General features: G+C 40.7%; 1 protein-coding gene across 2 annotated transcripts in view; it reads left to right on the top strand.

Annotated features, from left to right (window-relative positions):
* LOC127576238 (rho guanine nucleotide exchange factor 17-like) overlaps positions 1-25,546 on the top strand; it is a 336,698-nt gene that overhangs the window by 263,162 nt on the left and 47,990 nt on the right. Inside the window, exons 6-11 of one of the 2 annotated variants that reach the window (XM_052026676.1) lie at positions 9,467-9,643; positions 14,513-14,563; positions 15,249-15,358; positions 18,650-18,735; positions 21,069-21,187; positions 23,487-23,700. In XM_052026676.1, coding sequence (XP_051882636.1) covers positions 9,467-9,643; positions 14,513-14,563; positions 15,249-15,358; positions 18,650-18,735; positions 21,069-21,187; positions 23,487-23,700 — 757 coding nt within the window. Of the gene's footprint in view, positions 1-9,466; positions 9,662-14,512; positions 14,564-15,248; positions 15,359-18,649; positions 18,736-21,068; positions 21,188-23,486; positions 23,701-25,546 lie in introns of both variants that reach the window. The other variant, XM_052026675.1, reaches the window with a different exon arrangement.

Below are 25,546 nucleotides of genomic sequence, written 5' to 3'. Positions count from 1 at the left end.
GACAGCATGAAGCTTAGGGTTGAAGCCTCCCTCCCAATGTATCAATTAGTCTTCAAACACTAAGGTGAGATATCAAGAGGATTGTAGATGTAATGGAAATGTCCTCAGCCACTGAAAACAAAAGGAAAGGGTATTTTCACAAGAAAATGATAGCTAAGGAGCTAATATGTTGGTGAAATAGGAGGTTAGGATAGGTGAATTAAGTTGAGCCAAATAGCTTTCCTCATCTGAAATCTATTGAAGTAACAAATCATGGTGCCCATTGCTGTAAAGAGAAGAAAAATTGTGCTTGAGGTGGGCAGGACTCTTTATAATAATCCATAAATGTAGATGTATTTCGTCCTTTTAGTTTTAGCCTGCAAAAAGTGCTATGTTTCCTCTTTCCCTAACAGGGAAAATTACAAGAGAAAATGTTATTGACTACTCTTTATTTGGAACAAAGTGATAAATATTATGAAATTAAATTGTTGAAAGAAAATCAAGATTAAAGAACTCACGGGAAAATGTTACATCATTCTAAAATTCCTTTATAGCCCCAGGGGAAAAAGTCTCATTTTGGGACATTTGATTGTCTGGTCGGTAAAGGATTTCCAAAGGACACACAACATCACCAGTCAATTCTCCTCAGTTCTGATGATAAGCCATTGGCCTGACTCTGTTTATTCTGTTAATTCTGTTTCTTTCTTCACTGATGCTCTCTGACTTGTTGATTATTCCCAGCATTTTCTGTTTCTGCAGGTTTTTGCTTTAGCATTCTCCAGTTCTGGCAACGTCACTGAAAAACCTCCTCTCCCCACCCAGAGCTATCACAATCTTTTTGTAATGTGCTTATTAGAACTGTACACAGTACTCTGGCACAGTAATCTAACCAATATCTTCCTTTTCTTATATTCCTTTCTCAGACTTGTAAAACAAGTATCCGAGATGCTCTCTGAATCACCCTGTCTGCCTTTCCTACTCTCTTCAAGGATCTGTGGGCATGCATTCTCAAGATTCCTGTGCACTTTATTACATACAGTAATACCTCATATTACAAAGACTCAAATAATAAAAATTCATTCTGAGGAAATCTTTTATTTTTCTTTGCTAAAATCAAAATAAAGTTAAAATTCTATACAACGGTTCAAAGTTAAAAGCATGAAAGAAGCACTCTCCAGAAAAAAGCTGCAGGCACCATGTTTGTGTACATTTTTCAGCAGCCAGTTAGTGAAGAGCCTAGTCTTGGTCACCATCATTCAGTGGAGTCTTGTTAATAAATATTTCTGTGCCTTTATATAAGTAATTTCCTTCTATAATGACACTGAGTTTACTGTTGAATTCACTACCACTTCTCTTCTAGGAATGCCAACTTTGAAGAAGTTCTCTTCTGCTCTCCGGCAGGATGTCTACCTGTCCTTTTTGTCTTATTCAGCCCCAGTAGTTGCTCTTTCCCTTCTAGCTTTTGGTAAGGTGTTGACCAAAACTTACTTCCACACCCACATAACTCTCACCTTATAAAATGTTTCCAACTCTATCTCCTCTACTCAACTGCCACGTTAATTCATCTGGTCTCACCTTGTCAGATATATTCCCTTTGTTCTCTCCATTTCACTCCCCCTTCTCTACTACATGAAAAAAAAATTGTTTTCTTTCTTTCCCAGTCTGATGAAGAGTCCTCGACCAAAATCGTTAGCTGTTTCTCTTTCCACAGGTACTGCCTGATCTACTGGGTGTTTCCAGCATTTTTCTGTTTTTACTTCATATTTCAAAGTGATTTCCAGGAACGAACCTCCTGTGTAATATGGGGAATAATATTATTTCTTCATTTTGTTTACCTTCTTCAAATGCCCTACACTTAGCGAGTAATGATTGTTACTTTCTACCTGACATGTTTGCTACAGTACTATCACTGATACAGCAATGAAAACCACATGGTGACACATTTACAAAATCAGTTTCCGTTTTAACACAGGAACATTTAGTGATACATAAATTGTATGACTCTAGAAGTGGTGAAGATTTACATCCACATGTTCTGATCCCTGGCCCACTAAACCTACAATTGTTTTTCACTCCACTGCTATCTTATATTAAAGATCTTAGATACTCTTTGCATCTCTGCTAAGTATAAGCCTTAATTCTTGATTAATCTCCTATTCTTATGAAATAGTATATTCTTCAACACTACTATGGAACGCTTTACAGTGCCAGTGACCCGGGTTCAATTCCGGCCGCTGTCTGTAAGGAGTTTGTACGTTCTCCCCGTGTCTACCTGGGTTTCCTCCGGGTGCTCTGATTTCCTCCCACATTCCAAAGATGTACGGGTTAGGAAGTTGTGGGCAAGCTATGTTGGTGCCGGAAGCGTGGCGACATTTGCGGGCTGCCCCCAGAACATTCTATGCAAAGATGCATTTCACTGTTTGTTTCGATGTGCATGTGATTGATAAAGATATCTTATCTTAAATACTGAGCAATCAATTTTATCTATTTTTAATGTACATTATTGGACAATCTATTTTAATTTTAAACAAGCTGCTCCTTTAAGGCTATGTAATTTTTCCTCACAGTTATAATTGCAGTCCTTTCACTTTATGTGCTTTTGTCTCATCAGGTACAGAATACTAATGTACTGCAAAGCCTTAGCAACAATTATGGAGAATTGGGCTGAATCACTCAGAATCTGGCCCATCTTCATGCTGTCAGAACTGTACTAAACATCTCTAATGATCAAATATATTTAGAAATATCTGAAAATATTTAAGTAATTTAAAAAAATTAGTAATTCTTAATAATAGATAGAAGTACTTTAGATGGATCATTTGGCATAGAGCTGAGGGGCCAGATGTGAAATGTATGTGGGCCCTCAGTTCAGCATGTTATGGAACGCTTGATGCACTGTATGATGATTCCAGTGAGGGAGCGAAAGGTCAGATACCCTGCCAACTGTTGTCCATCATGTTCCATGCTGCATTGTGCAGGTGCGATAGTCCAGAACACACAGATATGTGTATTGTGGGCAGCAGGTGGCTCTCTTTGGCCATTATCCGGTGGTACAACTGTCGCTTCCAATCTAGTCTACAGGCTTAAACTATTGAAACATAATTTTTCCCTGTGTTCATGTACTGTGCATTCCACTTACTACACTGTTACCATGCTTATCACCCAGGATGTGCTCCCAGAAATGGGAATTGGTGCATAATTATGTTTTTTGTGTGTAGATGCATGCATTACTGACTGCCCTGCTGGGAACCTGGCATGAACCCCTGTACTCCCCACTGCTGCATGCTACTGTGGCCAGGAACTTGATGCATGTTACTGACCCTCTGCAAGCAATGAATCACCACCTGGTTCAGTGTGGTCAGGCTGCCTAGTTGGTGGACCCAGGCAAGTGGTACAGCCATTCAGTGCTGCTCCTGGGCTGGGGTCTATGCTGACTTCCTCCCATCTGGGCTAGGGAGAACCCATCTGGGCTACAGGCAAACACAGAGTAGGAGAGATATCAGGTTCCATCACATACATCAAGAGGTGGAGAGAGAGAGAGACAGACCCTAGGATCCAGGGAGGTCCGTCAACACCTGACTGCGGAGGCTAGTGGAGTGAAAGGTGAGGACCAGGAGAACCCTCTGTTCCATTTATGGAGAGGAGTGTATGAGGGCAGACGCAGGAAATGAAGGAAATGCATGTGAGGCATTTCCATGGCGGGGGAAACCACGTTTACTGAAGAAGGAGGACATTTCAGAAGTCCTGGAGTGGAAAGCCTCATCTTGAGAGCAGATGTGTTGGAGATGGAGAATTTGAGAGAAGTGGTGAAAGATGATGTGTAGGATATGGAAGCTCATAGGGTGAAAGGTGAGAGCCAAGGGAACTCTACCTCTGTTCTATCTGGTGCAGGGTCTTGACCCAAAATGCCAACCATTCCTTTGCCTCCACAGATGCTGCTTGACCCACTGAGTTCTTCCATCAGTTTATTTTTTTGGTCCCGATTCCAGCGTCTGTAGATGCTTGTGTCTCCTGTCAACACCTGCAGCAGATGCTGTGAGTTCCCAACAAGTGGAATATAGAACACTTGGTGAACTGGATGGCTTGTCAGTGGTCTTGTGGAGTAAAAATCAATAAAGCAAATAAAACTCTGAACCCAAATGGAGAACGTACAGCTTAAGCTGCTGTATTCGAGTTGGATCACATTGTGAGAAGTGCGTGACATCAACAAGGAATATGAGAGACATTGCAACTCTAGACTAACACTGAAGAACAGCCCTATACCTCATCCTTAGCAACTTGGCAATGAGTTATGAGGGAAAGTTGTAGTAGTTTGGGCTTTTCAGTCTTAAACAGAGGCAGCAGGGACTCTCTGCTATGGAAAAGGTAAAACCTGAAGCATTAGTTTGAACTAAACCACAACACCATGTCAAAGGAATCATTCTAACTCAGTAAAGATAAAATGTCATGTAGTTTTTCATTTGAAGAATGCTTAACATGTGGACTGGAGTCATGAAGGCAAAATCCCCTAAATCATTTCAGAAACAACAGCAACTCTCAATTATCCAGTGCCTTTAACATAGCAAATTTGTCCGAATGATAAAAATGGCTTCACAGGAACAAGACCAAGCAAAACAATTAATTCTGAGTCAAAACAGAGCAGATGATCAAAAGCCTGGTTAAGGCAGTAGACTTCAAGGAGCACGTTAAAAAGGTAGAAATGCAGAGAGGTTTTGGGAGGGGGTTCTAGAGTTCATTGCTTTGAGGATTAGTTGCCAGGGGTTAAGCAATTAAAATTAGCCATGATCAAGAGGCCAGCATAAGAGCAGCAATTGGAGAGAAATAGATGGATGATGTGATAAATAGATTGAGTATCTTTCTGAATGAAGAGACAGGAATAGGCTAAATGGCCTTCTGCCCCTATCTTTTTCTGGTGTATTAGATCTTATGACTTGCATTTGAAAGTCCTGCAGTGGTTTCAGTTTTTAATTCAATTGCAGAATTCCTCCATTTATGTAACTTACTATGATTTGGTTAAGCCATGATTGCAGGGGAATATCTTGGATATGCTGACCATTCAAGTGTTGACAAAGTCATCGCATCATTTAACAGCAATTACCAAAACACACAAAACGTTAGTGGGTGTAAGGAGGTTGTTGTGTGACTAAGTACAGATGTAGGAATAGTGGACTGTGAAGAAACTAAGGTTCTACCCCAATACCATTCCCATTGTGGCGTCCAAATCCTTTGAAAGTGACTCCAGATCAAGAGGATGGGGAAATAGAAATAAAAAAGATCTTATAGAGGTATTCAAAATTATGAGGGGTATAGACAGGGTGAATACCTAAGGTTGGGTGACACTAGAACTAGAGGATATAGGTTTAGGGTGAAAGTTCTCTTAAATTGTGATGTTTTAGGACATGGACTAGATGGACCAAAAGGCCTGTTTCTGTGCTCAGTACTCTATGGCTCTAAATAGAAAAGCAGAGATGTTTCAGCAGAGGATTCCACGGGTTACGATCTTACTTGATTAATGAAATGGCTGATGTGATAAATGGTAACCACATCACATTAGTAAATATGAGGAAGGGGCATGAGATGACTTTTTAAAACAACGCAGGACCATAATGCATGTAAACCTATTCATTGCTGTGAAACATGGGGATAGAGGCTTGATTATTAGCTCAGGAAAACTTCATTTATTTGAATGATGTGGCAACATAACTCGGCTTGCAAGTTAATTTTTCGAAGCGAGTTCCTTCTTAGTGTAATAAGAATTGATTCCGGGGAAGTTTTCTGAAAAGAATTAGTCAGATTTCTAATTCAACAATGAGGAGAGGGTTTTAAGTTGGTGCTGAGATGGTGGTGGGATTGTGGTGGGTAGAGAATGGTCTTTTCTATTTTCATACAAATGTATCCAAAGAATCTTCACTGAGGAATAAAGGGGAAGCCACTTCATCATGTCTAATCAATGGGTGAGGAAACTCTCTCCCCACATATTCCCAAAATAATTAGCTCTCTTATTATACATGGTACTTGGCACAGTCCTTCGGCCATATTTTCCATATATAAATTTCAAGACACTAATTGCACAATTTAATGTTCAGCCAAGGAAGTTTCAGGTGACTGATTGTGCAGATTATTTACAAAGTGATGTGGAACATTCATTCTGCTCATTGCTGCCTTAATTAATTCTTACTGTTGGCTCCGGCACTGAGCGTTTTAGTAAGATTCCATTTGACCTGAACTTTTCTTGAATTGTGGCCACCATGGCTGGAGGAAGATCATTTAACACACAGAACTTGCCCTTGTTAATATAGCAAATGGAATGTCTTGAATCTGATGTGTGGAGAGAAGTCATTTGAAAAAATAAAAAGGATTATAAAAGTTTACAGATAAATGTTTAATTAATTCACTGTGCTTAAATATTAAATTCAATAAATTTCTGATGTAATGTCCTTGATAAATATTCATTCAATGACCTAGTTATTCCTACAAACATTAATGTTTTTTATTCCAATGCTGCTTTTAAAATATTTTTAAGCACCACTTTAATCTATTATTACTTTTAATTCCATTTTATTGCCCAAATTCTTTTCGAGTTAATTGCACGGGATGCCCTTTTTCCGGATGGGAGTCACAGTCATCTCTACCGCAGCTAATCAATATTGTTCCAGAAATGGTTGATGACAGTATTTCTGCTTCCGGATGAGCGGCATTTCCCTCTTTCTCACTGCATACAGTAGTTTAAACTAAAGCAAGCCCTGCAAGTGAGGATCTCTTTTCCTCATTGAATGAAAAGATACAATAAGGAATGTTTACTTTCCCAAGAAAAGCAAGTAAGCTGGAGGGGGCAGGAAACCCAGGATAGGGATTTCTTTCAAGTAAAGTCGTGAGATGGGGTGTAAGGCTTTGTTGATTTTGGGATTACTTCCCAAGCCAAGATAAATAGAATTGAGGGATGTGGAGCCTAGTTTTGAGAAATTTCAGTCTTATGGTTACCTGCCAGTCTGGTTTATGCTCAGCAGTGATCGTCACCATTGTTAAGGCCTGTAAGTGAGAGAGGCAGTGTAAAACTGCTCCTGTAACCTGAGGGAAGTAAAAATAAGCAGAAGGCCCCTCTGGACTGGAGACTGGATCAAGTTTTGAGTGGTGTGCACCCAAGAATTAGCATAAAGCCCTGGACTTATCCTACCTTTTACGTGAGTTATATTCAGCAGGAGGTTACAAAGTTGCAGGAAGTTAATTAAGCTTTCTGCCTTTACCAATTAATATATCATAATAATAAAAGATTTTTTTCCTGCCCTTTATATTGCTGACTTTGTAGAGGGAAAGACTTGGTTGGTTGGCATTTTTCAAGTCTTCAAGATGTCCCAAAGTGTTTTGTAACTACTTTTGAAGCATTGCTGCTCTTATAATGTGGGAAATACAGGCAGCTAATGTGCACACAGATGATTTCCATTAATATAACTGTGATCATGAACAGATAATCCACTTTTACATTTGTTGCTTGTATTGTATTTCGTGTTCAGGACACCAGGAACAGTGGTTCAGCTAGTAGGGGCTGCTGCCTTGCAGCTCCAGTGACACAGGTTCAGTCCTGACCTCCGGTGTTATCTGTGTGGAGTTTGCTTGGTCTCCCTGTGACTGCATGGGTCTCCTCTGGGTTCTCTGGTTTCTTCCCACATCCCAAAGTTGTGCAAATTGGTAGGTTAAATGGCCACTGTAAAATGCCCTCGTGTTGGTGGGTGGTAGAGTTAAGTGGATGGAATAGGTTACAGGGAAAATGGGATTGCTGTCTAAACTGGCCTGAACTTGATGGGCCTTCTTCTATACTATAAGGAATAACAGAATGTAGAATGAGTCAGGTTAGAAGAACAATGAACAAAAACATACTGATTATATAATAATTATGATGCATTCACCAAAGTCTAACCATTTTATTTTTCAGAATATATTCCATCAAACTAGTAAAACCATATTAGCCCTACAAATACTCTTCCTAGAATACCAAACAATTTATCTTAGTAAAGTTCAGGACACTGTAAGCAAACACAGACAAGTTTAGAATGAGTAATAAATCTCTATTCTAGTGTTTGCTCTCCTTTACAATTACAGTATACAAGGACTTCATGAAAATGAAACTACACAAATAGCAGGTGAAGTTTATGAGGCTGCACAGCTGCAAAGCTGATCTTGATGGCTGTCCAAATTCATGGAATATGTAGTCAGCCAAGCAAAATATCACTGAAATATGGAACACGGATACTGTTCTTTTTACTAAAGCCAGCATAGGAGACAACAATCCTGCTTGGCCACAAATAGACAGCAACAATCATCCATGAGCATGATAAATTTTGTTTCTATTTTAGTTTTACTGTCAAATATTATTTCAGAATTGTCTCTCTTTCTTTGGATCAGCCACCCTCCAATTTTTCTTTCCTGCCCGCACCCCCATCCCACCCCACTGCCCATTGCTTGCCTGAAGTTGGTAACTCCTGTCATTGTATAGTTGCACAGAACTGGAAAAGCCTCTGTTGCATTACCAAATATCCAATGTGAGTTTGGGTTAGGAGTGTTGGCAGGCTGACACCAGCAGATATCACAGATGAATCTAGCACGTCGTTTATCTGTGTTCTGGCAGAGTCCTGCTACAATAATCAAGCCTAAGAACCCAGCCACATTTCTTACTCTGTCTGTGATACCAAGATTGCTTGGCAGCTGAATTAGTTGACTCCAATGATTCAATATCAAGAAAGGCAATAAATATATCAACTGGATCATGGACAATTTCAGTCTGACACTGGGTTTTATTTTGATGGAAACCAGTTATATTGAAGATGCCTGGTTTTAAGGTAAGAGTGTGGCTTCTGAATATTAACAAGATTATAGTTTCAGAAACAGCAAGAAAAACTATGAGAGACAATCCTTAGCCTTTACTTGTTCACACTGCCAGTACTTTGATGGCTTGCTTCAAGTTTGCCATTATCAGTTAAATTGGTTTCTGCTTTCTTAAGTGTTTTAAATTCAATATTAACCTGGCAAGTTCAATTTCATTGTGCACAATCTTACTGATGACTCAAAGAGTTTGTTCTTTTGGATCGGTTACAAAGGTTGAGCATCAAATTGAAAATTTGACTCAAACTGGAATTTGAAAGAAATATTCCTCCGGTTGGATTCACACCAATTCTAATGATGCAAGAGCCTCAAAATTACAATCAGCAGTAGTGGTGGTCCAAGATTTAACTTCTTTGTGCGACATCCCACACTAGAATAACAGTTGAAATATTTTCTTATGAATGCATTGACCGTTTACGCAGCAATTTAGGATCTAGTTTAAACACTGAAATCAAAACCAGGGTTGATTATTGCTCGATTCCCCACACCAGGGAACAACTACCTTAACCAGTTTTCAGGATGTTGCCAGAAAGGATGACGTCAAGATAAGTGAGACAGCTGACAGTGGTTTAATCTAATCAGTCAACTAATTGTATTTTCTGTGTGGCAGGACCTTCTGAAGCACACTCCTGATGATCACCCGGACCACCCCTGCCTACTTGCAGCACAGCGGTACATTAAGTTGCTGGCTGAAAGGATAAACAAGGGAAAGAAGAATGCAGAGGAGGCTGAGAAAGAGGCTCGCATCCTGCAAGAGATAGAATCCCATATAGAAGGCATGGTGGACGTACGTATCCATGAAGAGGTACAACTATTATAGACTTCTAAGATCAAACAGTTGACACTGTGAGCACAATTAATGTTTTGCGAATCCATGCAGCTATAAAATGGTAGACAGATTCTTGATAAGAAGATGAAAGGTTTCCCTGGGTAGACAGGAAAGTGGAGTTGAGGTTACAGTCATATAAATAGCGATCTTATTAAATGGCAGAGAGGGCTCAAGGAGCCAAGTGACCTATTCCGGCTCCTAATTAATATGTTCCAATCTTCTCTGGTTTATATGCAGTAGGATCTCCTCCACTCATTTCTGCCCTGACCAAGTTTTGAAAATTGTACAGTGACCTGATTTCTGACCTCTTACTTTTTAGTGCAAAGGGAAGCAGTAATCTGGAACACAATCCCAAAAAAAAAGGTCTTGAGGTCAGATATGTTTCAAAACTGAGAGCACTGCATTGTTTTTTGTTAACCAAGTGTATAAAGGGTTGTGTTACCAAGCCAAGGAGAAGAGGAGTTGAGATTTGGATTTGTCACAATCTCATTGACAGATAGATCAGATGTGAGGGGTTCAGTGGTCTGCCTGTTCCTGTATTTGTCCTCATCTCAGTAGAGATGGAGCTGTACTGAGGTGGGATTGGCCAGTTAGTCAAGGTGAAATCACAGAATGTGCAACCAGTGAGGATAGATTTTTCACCTGATGCTCATTCTGGAAAGTGACCGATTCTCCTTCCCATTGAAATAGATGGAAATTAAAATCAGCTAATTCTATGATGGGGGCAGGGGGCATTCCTCTGAGTCAGCTTTATGCCCAGGAGGCAAGTTGAAAATCTATGCCATAAATTGTATGAATTTACCTTACCGTGCTCTTAACGACAGTTGGCCATGATTCCCTGTGTTGGCAAATTGGAACTAGAATTCAAAAGACGTGTTACTCCTTATCACTATAATGAATCCTGGAAGCAGACAAGTATATATCCGCTCTTTTAATCGTTCAATGTTAGAGTCAGATAGTTATCATGGCAATAATTTGAGCCAATGCCACACCTACAGTACCATACTAGGTAGTTGGTCTGAACGTAATAAAACACAAAGACACAGGAGAATGCAGAAGGAGGAATCTGGAGCAAAAGAATGAGCTGCAAGAGGAACTCAGCAGGTCAGGCATCATCAATGGAGGGGACGAAATGAAGGGTCTCGACCCAAAACGTCGATTGCCTATTTTCCTCCATAGTTGCTGCCTGACCCACTGAGTTGCTCCAGCAGCTCGTTTCTGGTAATAAAACATAATCTGGTATCCCCTATGCTTTCTTCCTGAACTGAAAGGTTATTTGATTCTATAAAGTCTTCATGTTGTTCTGATCTAAGTTCTTATTCACTACTGTGTATCTTGCAATGATTAACACTCTTGCTTCTGAGTCAGATGGCTGCGGGTTCAGGTCCTTCATTAGAACAAGGCTGGGGTCATGAAAGGCACCGTATGATGTTAATATTTTTTGCTCTGCTTACCAGATAAGACAGTAATGGTTGGCAAAGAAGCAAGGTGTCACCAGTTCTGGGAACTTCTGCAATTAACTGGCTCTGAGATCCTACCAGCCACAAGCTTTAGTTGGCATACTTGATGCCAAAAATTTGCCTAGAAACTGGATTTTCCACATTTTTGGTGGGCTAAATGAGTGCTAGAAATATGACCTAAGTTGAATTCACAAAAAAAATCAGAGAATTGGACATCCTTGATTTAAGAAAGTTTTAATACAGTATCCATGCTTCTAAAGATGTTAAGACCCATCCCATGCAGTTTCCACAGACTATTAATTGCTGGGCTCACGGCAGCAATGGTGTTTGTCCCCTGACCCATGGGAAGTAGGTCAATGCTATGCAAGGGCTGTCTCCATAGCAGCATTGAGTTGAGTGAAAGGTTGGAGGATTTCAGGAAACAGCACGAGTGCAGAAAATGGAGGGGTGGGTGGGAGGAATCTATGGAGGGTTGGGCTCAGTGACTGAAGGGGAGGGGAGACCAGAGGTCGTAAGAGTGGAAACCGGAAGAGGTGAGGGTGAAAGGTTTCAGTGCCAATCAACTGACCAGTGGAGTTCAGGCCAAGGGAGCTGAGAGACATGTTTGGCTGTGATCAATCTGGTTAGGTCAGGGAACGAGATTGGCGTCTGTGATTGGGCCAGGGATGAGCCAGGGACCGTGATCCCAGTCAATACCATGGGTTTCCCATATATTTTATTAAAATAAAATTCAGTTGAAACAGTGAGGGGTAGTTGATGGGAATGTGTGGTGAATAAAATGGCATCAGTGTAAATGGGTGCTTGATGGTTGGCACTGACTTTGTGGGCTGAAGGACCTGTTTCCATGCTGTATGACTTTATGATCCTTCTGGAGAGCAAGTTTGGTGCCTCAGTAAGTTGTGTAGACGTGAACAGAAAATTACGAAGATGGATTAAGTGAGTGGTCAGACTAAAAGATAGATGTTTATGCAGGCGAGTGTGGTGTCAACCATTATGGACCCAATTAAAATAAATCAAAAGACAATGTCCCATCAAAGTTCCTTTAAATCAAGCAACTTTGCTATTTGCTGTATGACTTTATGATCCTTCTGGAGAGCAAGTTTGGTGCCTCAGTAAGTTGTGTAGACGTGAACAGAAAATTACGAAGATGGATTAAGTGAGTGGTCAGACTAAAAGATAGATGTTTATGCAGGCGAGTGTGGTGTCAACCATTATGGACCCAATTAAAATAAATTAAAAGACAATGTCCCATCAAAGTTCCTTTAAATCAAGCAACTTTGCTATTTGCGTCATGTTGCACCTCTTGCTGAATTTTGTGTTAATTAGCAGGCCATAAATATTGTTTCTTTCATCCAATTTCAGCTATTATGCAAATGTAACACAGGGCACATATTGGTGACATTATTAAATGGCATCAGCATGAGGGTGAATCATTGCAGAAAATGTCCAGTCCAATTTCCTGATGGGCAGGATTTCCGCAGAAACTGTGTGCAGATTCTGCAAATTATGCTCTGTGCTATTAACAGCAAAGAAAATGGGCACCAATTGGTTTACTCAAATCCAGTTCCAAGACTAAATTTTTGCAATTATCTAAGAATAAGAAGTGTCCATGGGGGTAATGTGGGATATTTAAAAACAGATGTGGGTAGTGTTTCAAATGAAAATAAAGAAATGACAGAATTATTGAAAAATTACAGTGTGTTGGTCTTCACAGTAGAGGAAGAGGATAATGTATCCAACTTTCCAGGGAAAATAATAATGAATGAAGGACCGGAACATGGTAAAGCTAATGTTAACAAGGAAACAGTGCTAGGGAAATAGTGGCACTCGAAGCTAACAAATCTCCAAGGTCTGTTGGTTTCCATCCCAGGGTTTTACAGGAAATAGGCGAGGAAATTGCAAACACTTTGCCCATAATCTTCCAAAGCTCTTTCAATTCTGGAATTGTTTCTTTGGATTGGAAAATTGCAAGCCAACTATATATACCGGAATCAAAATGAAGTGACTAGAGATGTGGAAACACAAGAGACTGGAGATGCTGGAATCTGGAGCAACACAAAAAATGAGATATGGTATTGCAATGGGTGCTAGAGCCTCAACTATATGTAATGTTTCATAATGACTTGAAAAACAAACTAGAGTGGTACAGCTGTTGTAGCTGCTGCCTCACAGCTCCAATGACCTGGGTTCAATACTGACCTCTGGTGCTGTCTGGAGTTTGTATGCTCTCCCTGTGACTACATGGATTTTCTCCAAGTGCTCCAGTTTCCTCCTACATCCCAGGTTAGGTTAGTTGGGCGACTGTAAATTTATCTTTGTGTGTAAGTGGGTGGTAGAATCTGGAGGGGTAGTTGATGGGAATGTGGGGTGAATAAAATGGCATCAGTGTAAATGGGTGCTTGATGGTTGGCACTGACTTTGTGGGCTGAAGGACCTGTTTCCATGCTGTATGACTTTATGATCCTTCTGGAGAGCAAGTTTGGTGCCTCAGTAAGTTGTGTAGACGTGAACAGAAAATTACGAAGATGGATTAAGTGAGTGGTCAGACTAAAAGATAGATGTTTATGCAGGCGAGTGTGGTGTCAACCATTATGGACCCAATTAAAATAAATCAATAAATGGTGAAAAGAGACTGAGGGCCCATGTACGCAGATCACCAAAAGGATGTGTCAGGTTAAAAATAAGAACAGGCATATGGAACACTGGCTTTTATGTCTAGACTGCGAGACAATAAAAGAGAGGAAGTTGTACCAGAACTACACACAGCTCTGGTTACACCACAACTGGTACCTTGTGTAGAGTTTGTGATATTGCACCTTAGGAGGAATCTATTGATTTTAGAAGGAGTTCAATTAATATCGCCAGGATTCTTAAAGTTAAATTATGTAAATTACATTCTCTACAATGTAAAAGCTGAAAAGTTGACTTATCATTTAGGATGATGAATGAATTTGATAAGGTAAAAAAGAAATTTATTTTCTATTGGTGAAGACAAAGAAACATTACCTTAAATTCAGAGCCAAGCTATGCAGGAGAGGAAATATTGCTTCACAGCTACAAAGATAGAAGTGTGGAACCCCTTACAAAATATTATACGAGATCTCAGCTTAATTTTTTCACTCGAAGGCATTAAAGGGTTTAGAGTGAATAAAGTTAAGTTACAGATTAGCCACGATCATGCTTTCTTTGAATGATAGATCAAGTTTTGAGGGCTGATTGGCCAACTTCCCTACCTATTCCTCTACATTTTGAGAGAGGCCATGGTTCATTAAATGTTATTATTTGTAATCACTATGATAAGTTTTTCCTTTTTTCCACTGTGAAATTTCAGAGTTGTAATGGTATATTTCCTTATTTTTTTCTACAGCTTCTGGTTCCTCATAGAAAATTCTTAAGACAGGAGATGGTGATTGAAGTGGTAAGAACTTTGCCCAACTCTAATTCTTGTCAATAACACAAGGCACAGCAGGGTAAACAGAACCTCTTTGCTTTGGTTATGGGGATGGAGGGGACCATCTTGGGTAGGGCAGGGTAATTCTGTGTTGAATCAATAGAGAATGTAGATAAGGGCCCACTCTGTTTTTAGAAGGGTAATGTTCTAACATAACCCACCTTCCCAAAGGTCCCAGGCTGCAGTCTTGTGCCATTGGATTTTCAACGCCGACTATTGACCAGGTTGTCAGTTTAAATTGCTGACAGAAACAAGTGGAACAAGAGAACAGGTTCTGTTGTTAATTTTTACAGGCCTTCATGCCCCTGAGCTTGCTGGATTCCATGGCCCTGTTCTGCTTTCCTGTCCTCTTTCCTTCCTCCCTGTCAGCATTTCAAAAAAGGGAGAGGTGTCTAACCAACAAACGCAGTGACTCAAATGAAAGGTCAACTTATTGTCATTCTATTGGTGGATCGATATCGTCTGTCAGTGGTTGATGGATGATCCACTTATCATGGAGACAGGTATAACTCCCTAAAGATGCAAGTCCTTGAAACCATCACAAAATCAAATTTATCCTTAAATTGTGCAAAATACGTCACATATGTCGCATTAAAAACTTGTCACTTGTTGCCCTGATATGTTTCTATTTTGCTGTGTTTTTCATGCCCAGAAAACAGTAAGCAGCAAGAAGGAACGCTCGCTCTTTCTGTTCACTGACCTTCTGATCTGCACGACCTTGAAACGTAAGACCGGCTCTCTACGGCGGAGTTCCATGAGTCTGTGAGTATGCAACCTCTCTCCAGTAGAAACTGTTTACTTGCAGAATGGGTATTCTTTCGCAACACTTGAGGTGGATTTGGAATTGTTTTCCAGGCCATGAAATTGAATTTATGGATGGGCCAATACAACTGATCCCATACAAAATGAATTGTACGACTGACTTTCTTCCATTGGGGTAGCAGAGACACCACTGAGGAACATTGGGGAAGAACCTCCATTGACAGCCCTAAACATGTGCAAGAGCTTTAGTCACCAGTTGTCCTTGCCTCCCACCCCTTGGTCCCATTGATGTCATCAGAACTGAATTTGTGGAGCTGAGTACAATCAGCAACCACTGCTCGTGGAATCCTTTAGCACTGGTAACCAAAGGACACATTTCTCTCAACGCTTCCCGCCAATTTCCACCCTTTTTCCTGAAACTAGGAATTACTGAAAGAAACTTGCAATCTTACAAATGTCATCTCGCACATAACTCAATGACAGTGTTTCGTTTTCACCAATGATTAAACATTTTCAATACAAGATAATCAACCTATAGGATAAATGGTTGGTTGTTGGGTCTGTCAGCTGCTTCTTCAATTATGCAATCTCTTGTTAATTGAAAAGGCAACATCAGGGTATCCATTTCCAAGTACTCTCATATCAAGGTGGTCCAAATACCAATGAAACTTGATAAAACATTGGTTCAGCCACAACTGGACTACTGTGTTTACTTCTGGGCACCACACTTTAGGGAAGATATAAAGGCTTTGGGGGTGTGCAGAATAGAACTACCAAAATGATTCCAGGGATAGGGGACATTAGTTAGAATGTACCGGAGACACTGGGAGTCTTCTTGGAAACGAGGAGGTTGCAGGGAGATCTGATAGAGGTATTTATAATCATGAAGAGCATAGACAAAGAAGATAGAGAAAACTGTTCCTATTGATTAGGGTGAGAGTTAGGGTTAGGAGTCCTGATGCAGGTTCTCAACATGAAGCATTGACCATCCCTCTGCCTCCACATATGCTGCCTGACCTGCTGAGTTCCTCCAGCACAGAATATAAAACAGTGCAGCACAGAAACAGGCCCTTCGGCTCACGATGTTGTGCTGAACTAATTAAGCTAAGCACACCTAATTAAACTATTCCCTTCTGTCTGCACGTGGTCCATATCCCTCCATTCTCTGCACGTTCATGTGCCTATCAAAGAGCCTCTTAAACGCCTCTATCATATCTGCAATGGCAGTTTGTTTCTTGCTCCAGATTACAGTATTTGCAGTCTCTTGTGCCTCCATTCCTATTGGTTAAGGGGAAAAGAGTTATGGGACATGGAAGAAGGTGATTGGCAAAAGGACTAGAGGTGACACAAGGAAAAGTCTTTTTACACAGTTAGGGTCTGCTATGCACAGCCAGAGTAGCAGAGGAGACCGATTCAATGTGTCATTCAGAAGGGAACTAGATAAGTAACTGAAAGGAAAGAATTTTCAGGTTTATGAGGAGAAGGCAGAGGAAGTAGGACGAGCTGGATTGCTCATATACAGAGCAAACTTGACAGACCAACTGGCCTCCTTCCATGCTATAACTGTTCTATGATTCCGTGACGTACTCCCTGTATCTATCTGCAATCCACAAAGAGCTCCCCTGCACTTTTCATCTATGGGCAATAGCTCAAAACATCTGCTCTATCATCTGAACTTTGATCATTATCTGACAAGGATCCAAGAGCATAATGAATAAGAGCAGGAATAGGCCATAAGACATCTCAGGCCGGTGAGGGCCAGTTGTCTTATGTTCCAATGGAAGTATGGATATCTGTTGGCACATCTGGTGGAGCACTTCTCCCAGCAATAGTCCCCTCTTGAAAATCACACTTTCTCCATTGGAATAGTACTCTGCATAAGGACTTCATAAACAGAAACAGGAGTAGGCTGAACGGCCCCCAATCTTTCTCCACCTTTCAGTAAGATCCAATCTTAGATTGCACCATTCTCTTCTCTTTCTCCACACCCCTCGCCTCTAAATTTAAATGACTTCTATCTCTGCCATGAATATATTCAATAATTTTGCCTCTGTAGCTCCAGTGTACAGAAATCAAAATATTCATGATGCTCTTGGAGAAGAACTTCCCTGTCATCTGTGGACAATCCCTTATTCTGAAACTATGTTCCCTGGGATAGATAGCTCCATTAGGAGAAACATCTCAGCATCCACTTATCGGTACTCCTCAGAATCAATCTGATCATCTCCAGCTCTGCTCAACTCTGATGAGTATAGGTCTAAACTGCTCAAACTTTCAATGGACAACAACCCCTTCATCCCAAGAATAAATCAAATCTTCGCCGTACTATCTCCAATGCAAGTACGTGTTTCCTTAAAAATGGAGGCCAAAACTATATGCAGTACTGGAGGTGTGGACTCAGCAACACCCTGTACAGTTGCAGCAAAACATTTCTACTTTTACCCTCCATACCCTTTACAACTAAGGCCAGCATGCTATTAGCCTTCATAGCTACTTGCTTACCTGTATTCTAATTTCTTGGCTTTCAAGCACTAGCAGCCCCAGGTCCTTCGTACCACAACATTTCATAGTCTCATTCCATTTAAGTAAAAATGTCTTCCTTCCAGAGTGGAGAACCTCACATTTTTCCACATTATGCTCAATTTGCCAACTTCTTACCCTCTCGTTTAACCTATCTATATCGCTTTACAGTCACTTAATCCCGAACCTTCACCTTCATGTACAATTAGGACTTCCATTTTCCAGCTGGAGTAGATAAAACCCAACAAAAATCCCAAGGGCCTATCTGGAAAGTCTTCTTTAATCTCTGGGAATAAATATCTACCATGCAGTATTTAGATTTTCATACCTTTGCTTTAAGAATGCCACACATAAACCCTCATAAAGTCTACTGATCATTCCCATTTACCCATGGCATGTGTTGGTCAGTGGATGAGGGTGGTGCAAAAGAACGGAAGAGTAAGAGTATAGGCAAAAATGGAGTAAAAACAAAATATAAAACAAGATTACAAAGTAAAGAGTCTGTCAAAGAAATTATCGAGCTAGAGCCTGAACTAATCCATAATTGTAATTATAGACAAGCAACAGAAACAGAAATAATAGTTATTATTCCCAGGGAACATAATTCTGATTTGGTTGTATTTATACAGATAGAAATTTCTCGCTTTGAGTGAATAATTTCTTAACCACTAATGATACCCAATTTTGCTGAACGTGAATAAAAACTGAAAAAGAAATGAAAATGAAACTAAGCCAAAATCTTCACCTCCATTGACTGTTTTGTTCAACTAGATACACAGCTGGGAGTGTGATTGACACTGCAAGCAAGTACAAGTTCCTCTGGAAACTGCCGCTGGAGGACTTGGATATTGTAAAAGGTTTGTGACATATTCTGAATCTTTTCTGCCAATATCTTATCCTTCTCAGACACAATGCTTGTTTATAAATAGGAGTCCAAACTGTGGGTTAAAAGCTGTTTTTAATATAATCTTAGCCCCCCCCCCCCCCCCAAGAGAGAATGTCTGCAGACTTTAAAAAGCGAGGAGCCAAAACATGTCTGAGATAATTAGGCTAAGAAGGAAAGACGGAAGTAGGAAGAAAGTGTGGACTGTCAGGCCAATTTTCATTTCTGTTACAATAAATTGCCTTTGTAAGGGGGTGACCACTTCAGTGGATGAGTTCATGAAGTGGCTTTTGGGATTCTCAAAGGATTTAACATTCATTCTGAGTTTCCAATTTAGCTGAGTTATCATGAGTAAATGCAGCCAACCACACCAATTGCTCGCTTAGCTGACCAAAGATCAAAGAATGAGATAAACAGCAGAATTTTTGTAATCCATCAGTGAGAAAATACAGTAGTTTTAAATAAAACTAGTTGATCCACAGAGGTTTTGCACACCATTGTGGGACTAAATTGGCTCTGCTGTTTCCATTATCTTTTTTTCAAATGTGAAATACCCAGTGATTATTCTGTATGATTCGAATATAAGGAAATGAATATAAGAAAAAAGACTTCTAATCCCAAGACATCCATTGAAAAGACTGTAAGAATTCTAATCCCAGGGTATCCACTGAAAAGTGAAAGAACATGTCTCAGGATTAGAGGACTCTTTTCACAAAACAGGAATTTAATTGGACAATTGGGCTGGGGGAGGGGGAAGGAAGGGTGTTCATTGCCTCGAGATATACAGTGTATCATTTAAAACCAAGATCAGGAAAGATTTCTTCACACAGAGATAGATGAACCCATTGGAATCTCTCCCACAGAAGGCAGTGGCAGTAATTAAATATATTTGAGAGGAGATGAATGTATTTCTTAATGCTAAATGGAATCAAAGCACAGGAGGAGAAAGAAGGAACAGAGTATTGAAGTAGAAAATCAAGCATCATCAAATTGAATGCTAGAACAAGCCTGAATGGCCTACTCCTGCCTCTATTTTCTATGTTTTATTATATAAGTAGATTGTAATATGTGATCATGTTTAATTATTATTTTAAAATTTCATTTTAATGTGAATTACAAACTAGGAATCAATATGCATATATGCTAAGATAGGTTTCTCTTAAAGTTTAAAACATATTCATCTGTGCTCCATTAAATGATCTTGTTGGGCATTGCTTCTGTTACATACTGTCCATAAATGGCTCATAGGAAAGAATTCCTGGGCTGTTACTAGAGTAAAACACTTAAGGTCATCTGAACAAAGTGCCAGCTCCACTATGTTTAACTGATAATGTTCAATTAGCCATTTCATGTTATATATAAATACAATCAGCTTATCAGCTTTACTGCATCAGAACTTCTACATTAGAATCCAGAGATCAGATCATAATTTACATCGCTATTTCTGTATTGTCCGTAAGCTTTATAATCCGCTGGGAACTCGGGTTTCACCCAGAGTTTATCCCCTGTAATTCCCACCCATCCACTTCCCTTACCCACCACTGGTGACCTTGCCCTCAGTCTCGTAGGCCCTTCATAATTTCCTCCCTAAACTCTCTCTCTTTCTTCACCTTTCTCTCTTTTCAGACACTTGCAAATACCTGGTCTTTGACCAAGCTTTTGGTAACCCGCTCCCTGAATCCTTCTTCTTGGGATCAGTTTTTCTCTGATTACAGCTGTCTTTGGTGACTTTGCCATGTCATTGGAATTCTCTATCCCAAGGGTTGTGGAGGCTCAGTCATTGAGATCATTCAGAACAGAGGCCAATAGATTTTTAGATATGAAAGCAATCAGGGATATAGGGATAGTGGAGGAAAATAGCGCTGAGTTAGAAGATCAGCCATGAACTCGAAGAATGATGGGTCAGGCTTAAAGAGCCATTTGGCCTATTCCTGCTCCTGTTTGATATGTTCTTACATATCTGCTATAACATGAAAGTTATGTTCCCAAGAAACCTCACGTTATTAAAAGTCACGTTACAGCAGAACAGGCTGTAGTTGCCTTCAAAGCACAGATTTAAACAAATTTTCCCAATCACGATCGCACTATAACCATTGCGACCCACATCATACAAACAGTGTTCCCTAATCCATTAATCACATTATAACCAATTCGGGTTATGGAAACAGATGTTACACCAGAACTGCCTGCTCTACATAAAGGTTGTTAGGATATTGTTGGAACATCATCTTCAATCGTCATTGAGTAAATTACTTCTGTTTTGATGTCTTTCGAATTCTGATGTTAATATTGCTCTGTATGTTGTAGGCTCTTCCCAAGCTACCAACCGAGAAAGCATCCAGAAAACTCTAAATCGACTGGAGGAAGATTTCAGTATCTTGAGTCAGATTAGCACGTTGGCAGAAACGCTCAGTATTTCACATCAGGTACCGGCTGGTGACTTGTAAATGAAGACTTTCTAAATAGTTTTGAAATTACTTTTGATGCATTTAGAAGCAAGCTGATGCATACAGCTCTTCATACAGAACTAGTGCATTCTCTTTAAGAGCCAAGATTGTGCATGAAGACAGTGACTCACATCCAGTCAATTGTTAATATGTCTCTTGATGTTGCCCAATGAAGCCACAGATTGATAAGGTACAAGTTTTGTAATAGAGTTCACTGGAATGTTTTAAGGTTTCTTCTGATGTTTCTTTCATGATATACACGGCAATGAACAGATGGTTAAAGGCACCTATGTTCCCATTTTCCAGCCTCAGACAGCTAACTTTGCCCAAGATCAACAGTGCTTTGAAATGAGTAGTAAACAGCTCGTAATAACAAACGCTGGCCTTGCACTTTTGCAGTTGTCTCCTATGGCTGATGTTGTCAGCGTGGATGGCATTAGTGGTGGAAACCACTCAGTTTCCATCTCTCCTGTGCAAGTTCCCAGCTCCCTGGGTCCCAGAAAATTTACTTCCTTGTCATGATGACAAGGTAGAATCTGGCAGGATGTCAAACAAGAGCTTCAGCAGTGATTTTAACTCATGCTAAAAACCATAGGCTTGTTGTTTTTGGAAGATCAGTTCCCAACACACCACCCCTGTTCACCTCACCCACCACCTGAGTCACCACCTCTGCATTTCCTTGCAGAGTGTCCTGTCACTCATGGACATCACCACCATGGCCCTACTGTGGCTGAAACCAGGCCCATAAGTGTTTACACCTTAATACTGGAGACACAAGAGATTGCAGATGCTGGAGTCTGGAGCAACACACAAAGCGAGACTCTTCATCTGGATTGGAAAGATAGAGGGGAGACAGAAAATATATAAAGGTGGACGGAAGGGGTGGAGCAAGGTGATAGGTGGATCCAGGTGAGGGGGAAGATAGGCAGATGAGGGATGGGGGAGAGTGGGAATTATGTCAGAAGCTGGGAGGTGATAGGTGGAAGTGACAAAGGGCTGAAGATGATGGAATCTGATAGGAGAGGACAGTGGAGCATGGAATAAAGGGAGGGAGGTGGGGAGGGGAACCAGTGGGAGGAGTGTGTGGGTGATGGACAGCTGGTGAGAGAGAGGGTGGGGGAGGGGAAAGCCATAATAATACTGGAGTCTTTCTCCCGTTTACACTTTCAGCTGGTGCCCAGGCTGAACCCTAGCCTTCCTACCCACTGCTGCACCTCCTCCTCCCCCTCTGAGCACCGCACCATGTTCAGCTGCCCTCATCTCCCCTGTGAAATTCTCAAAGGGCAGCAGCACTGTGAGCACCGGAACAGTGAGCTGGTGTTTCCCCTGAACCACCCCACCTTCCTCCACAACATCAGCATTCAAAACCCTCAGATAGTTTAAATTCACTAGTGTTTCAGGTACATCATCATTAATCTAAAGACCAGCACAAACCATTTAACCTCACTGCTGCAACCTTTACCAATTTTCACCAATCTGGTGCTCATAGAGTGTGTTTCCGTGGTGCAAGTTGTGGCTGAATGTGTGCAGGTGAGTGGTAAAATCTGGGGGAATTGATGGGTAAGTGGGGAGAATGAAATGGGATTAGGGTAGGATTAGTGTAAATGGGAGCTTGGTGGTCAGTACAGACTTAGAGGGCTGAAGGGCCCCTTTCTGTGCTCCATGACACTACCAGCTTGACAGAAAGCCCATATGGTCCACTATTGTCTTTACCCATTGTATGTGACTCCAGGCACTGCAATTCGCATCCTGTGAATGAAAAAGTAAATAAAACACAAATGAGCAGAAGTAGAAGTTCCCTCATTATCCCAGTGAGGAAGTATCAGTGTGCAAACCAGTGGGTATAATCCAAAGCACTGTCAGGAGACAAAAGAAGAAGAGCAGACGGCTGGCTTTGCAGAGACCAGAACTACCTGCTGCTTTGCCGAATAACTCCCTGGTTCAGCTAAGTGTGCATCAGGCTAAGTTTGCTGGGGAATTATTATGTGTGACATTGGTCTATTCAAATTAGACTCCTGCAGCAAAATGGAGGAGCATAAACAATGCCTCAGTGCACAGGCAAACAGTGCCGGAACCCAGCTCAGCCACAGCCTTATGTGAAGGCAGTACCAAATGCTGGAAATGCACAGTCAGTGTGTAATATGAGGGCTTTTACCTCTTCTGAATGACTCTCCAAACATTATTGATTTTCGCAGTTTGGTGCCACATTTTGTTTTTTTGATGCCATTTCGCTAGTTTACAAAAGAACAAAAATGATTTCCTTTTTTCCTTACGTCAGAGTCTGGATGATGTCATTAAGGACCTGATGGCCTCTGTGAACCGTGAGCTCTCGGAGAAGCAGTCACTCGCAGTCAGCACCATGTTCCCCCTCACTAAACTTGAACTAACGGCCACAACAGCAGAAGGCACTGAGACGTTCATTTTCGAGTTCAGCAGTATCGAGGCACGAGCCGGGTTTGAACAGGCATTCGAGGAGACCAAGAAGAAATTAGGTAAAAAAAACTAAGACATCCAATAAGGAATTTGCTTAAATCTTTAATTTGCAGTGAATCCCTTTGAACTGGCTAAGTTGCCAAAATATATGTGAAGCCTATCTTGGATTTATTCCTGCTCATGGGTGCCTGATACAATTCAAAGCGAGTAATAATGTGTGGCCCTTACACCATCCCAAGCGTTGTTGGATGCTTCTCCCATCCTGTTATTAGTTTCATAAGTTCATAGATATTCCAAAATAAGTTTCATAAATATTGCAATCAAATTTCCATCTTTGTTACTTTTACAAAGTGATTGACTTGTATTAATGATTAAGCATGTTAACAATTTTATTTCTGTAACATACAGGAGCCTCTATCTCTGAGCTGTGTTAAACATGAACTCTGCCAGTAAGTTAATCCTGTGTCAGTTTATACTAAACCCAAGCTGAGGTATCCTGATGTATGCAGGGACCCCTGTGCCAATATAAATGAGAAGCATCCCAGATGTCTGACTTCATCTTTCCTCCTGGAGGATGTCTGCCCAAAGCATTGGTAGTTGATTGGGTGCTGGCACCTGTTGCCATGATTCATTCAGGATAGTGCATTAAGTTATACCCTGTCAACGACATCAACTGCACATCAGAGCAGACTACTCTGAGTTTGTTGAACACACAAGTCGGTAACCCGTCCTTGATTACTTCAGGTTGCCGAGTGTTCAGTGTCACTGTAGTCCCCACCTTTAGAGTACATTTAACTCTTCCTCTGACTCTTCACACTTCATCATCTGAGACTGTGCCTGCTCATCTTTGACTCTCCTGTGAGGAGAAATATTGTCCCTGCATTTAACCTGTCATCTCCTACGGATCAATAACACCACCTCTCGTTCTTCGAAATTCCGATGAGTACAGACCCAACCTGGTCAACCTTTCCTCATAAGACAATCCCTCCAGACAGGGGTTATCCTGGTGAACCTTCACTGAACTACCTCCAGTAACAATATATCTTCAATTAAATAAGAAGACAAGTTCTACACACTACTCTAAATGTGGTCACGCTTGTGCCTTGTAAGATTGTGGTAAGACTTCCCTACTTTTCTACCCAAACCCTTAAAGGAAAGGCTAGTATTCCATTAGCTGCCCTGATCACTTGCTGCACCTGTTTGCTAGCTCTCTGTGTTTAATGTACAAGGACCCCAAATCCCATTGCACTGAGCTTTCTGCAGTCTTTATCTATTTAAATATTAATCTGTTTTCCCTCCAAAGTGAACAATGTTATATTTTCCCACATAATACTTTCTTTGCCAGATTTTTGCTTGCTTACTTAACTCACCAATGCCTCTTGTCTTCCGGTCGCAGCTTAACTCCCTGCCCCCCACATCCTCCCCCACTCCTCCATCCCCACTTTTGTATCATCCACAAATCTGGCTACAGTATATTTGCTTCCTTCCTCTAAATTATTAACATATATTGTAAACAGCTGTGGTCCCAGCAACGATCCCTGCGGCAATCCACTGGTTACAGGTTGCCAAATGAAAATTACACCCTTGCCCTGACTTGCTGCTTCCTGCTAGTTAGCCGATTCTTCATTCTTGCCAATATATTACCTTCAACACCATGAGACCTTATCTTGCAAAGTATCATTTTGTCTGGCACCTTGTTCAATGCCTTTTGAAAATCCAAACCCAAAGTCCAATATATTGCTCTGACTGGTTCCCAACTACCCACCCTGGCTGATACTTCCTCAAAGAACCCTTATAAATTTTAAACATACTGATATCACATGATCATATTATGAATTTCCAAATGTTCCCCTATTACCTCCTTAATAATTGACTTCAATATTTTTCTAATAATGGACGTTAGGC

The sequence above is a fragment of the Pristis pectinata genome, chromosome 11 (genome assembly GCF_009764475.1).
Source record: "Pristis pectinata isolate sPriPec2 chromosome 11, sPriPec2.1.pri, whole genome shotgun sequence".
NCBI classification, from domain to species: domain Eukaryota; kingdom Metazoa; phylum Chordata; class Chondrichthyes; order Rhinopristiformes; family Pristidae; genus Pristis; species Pristis pectinata.
The sequence above is the reverse complement of the archived record's forward strand: the minus strand, read 5'-3'. Positions and strand labels throughout refer to the sequence as shown.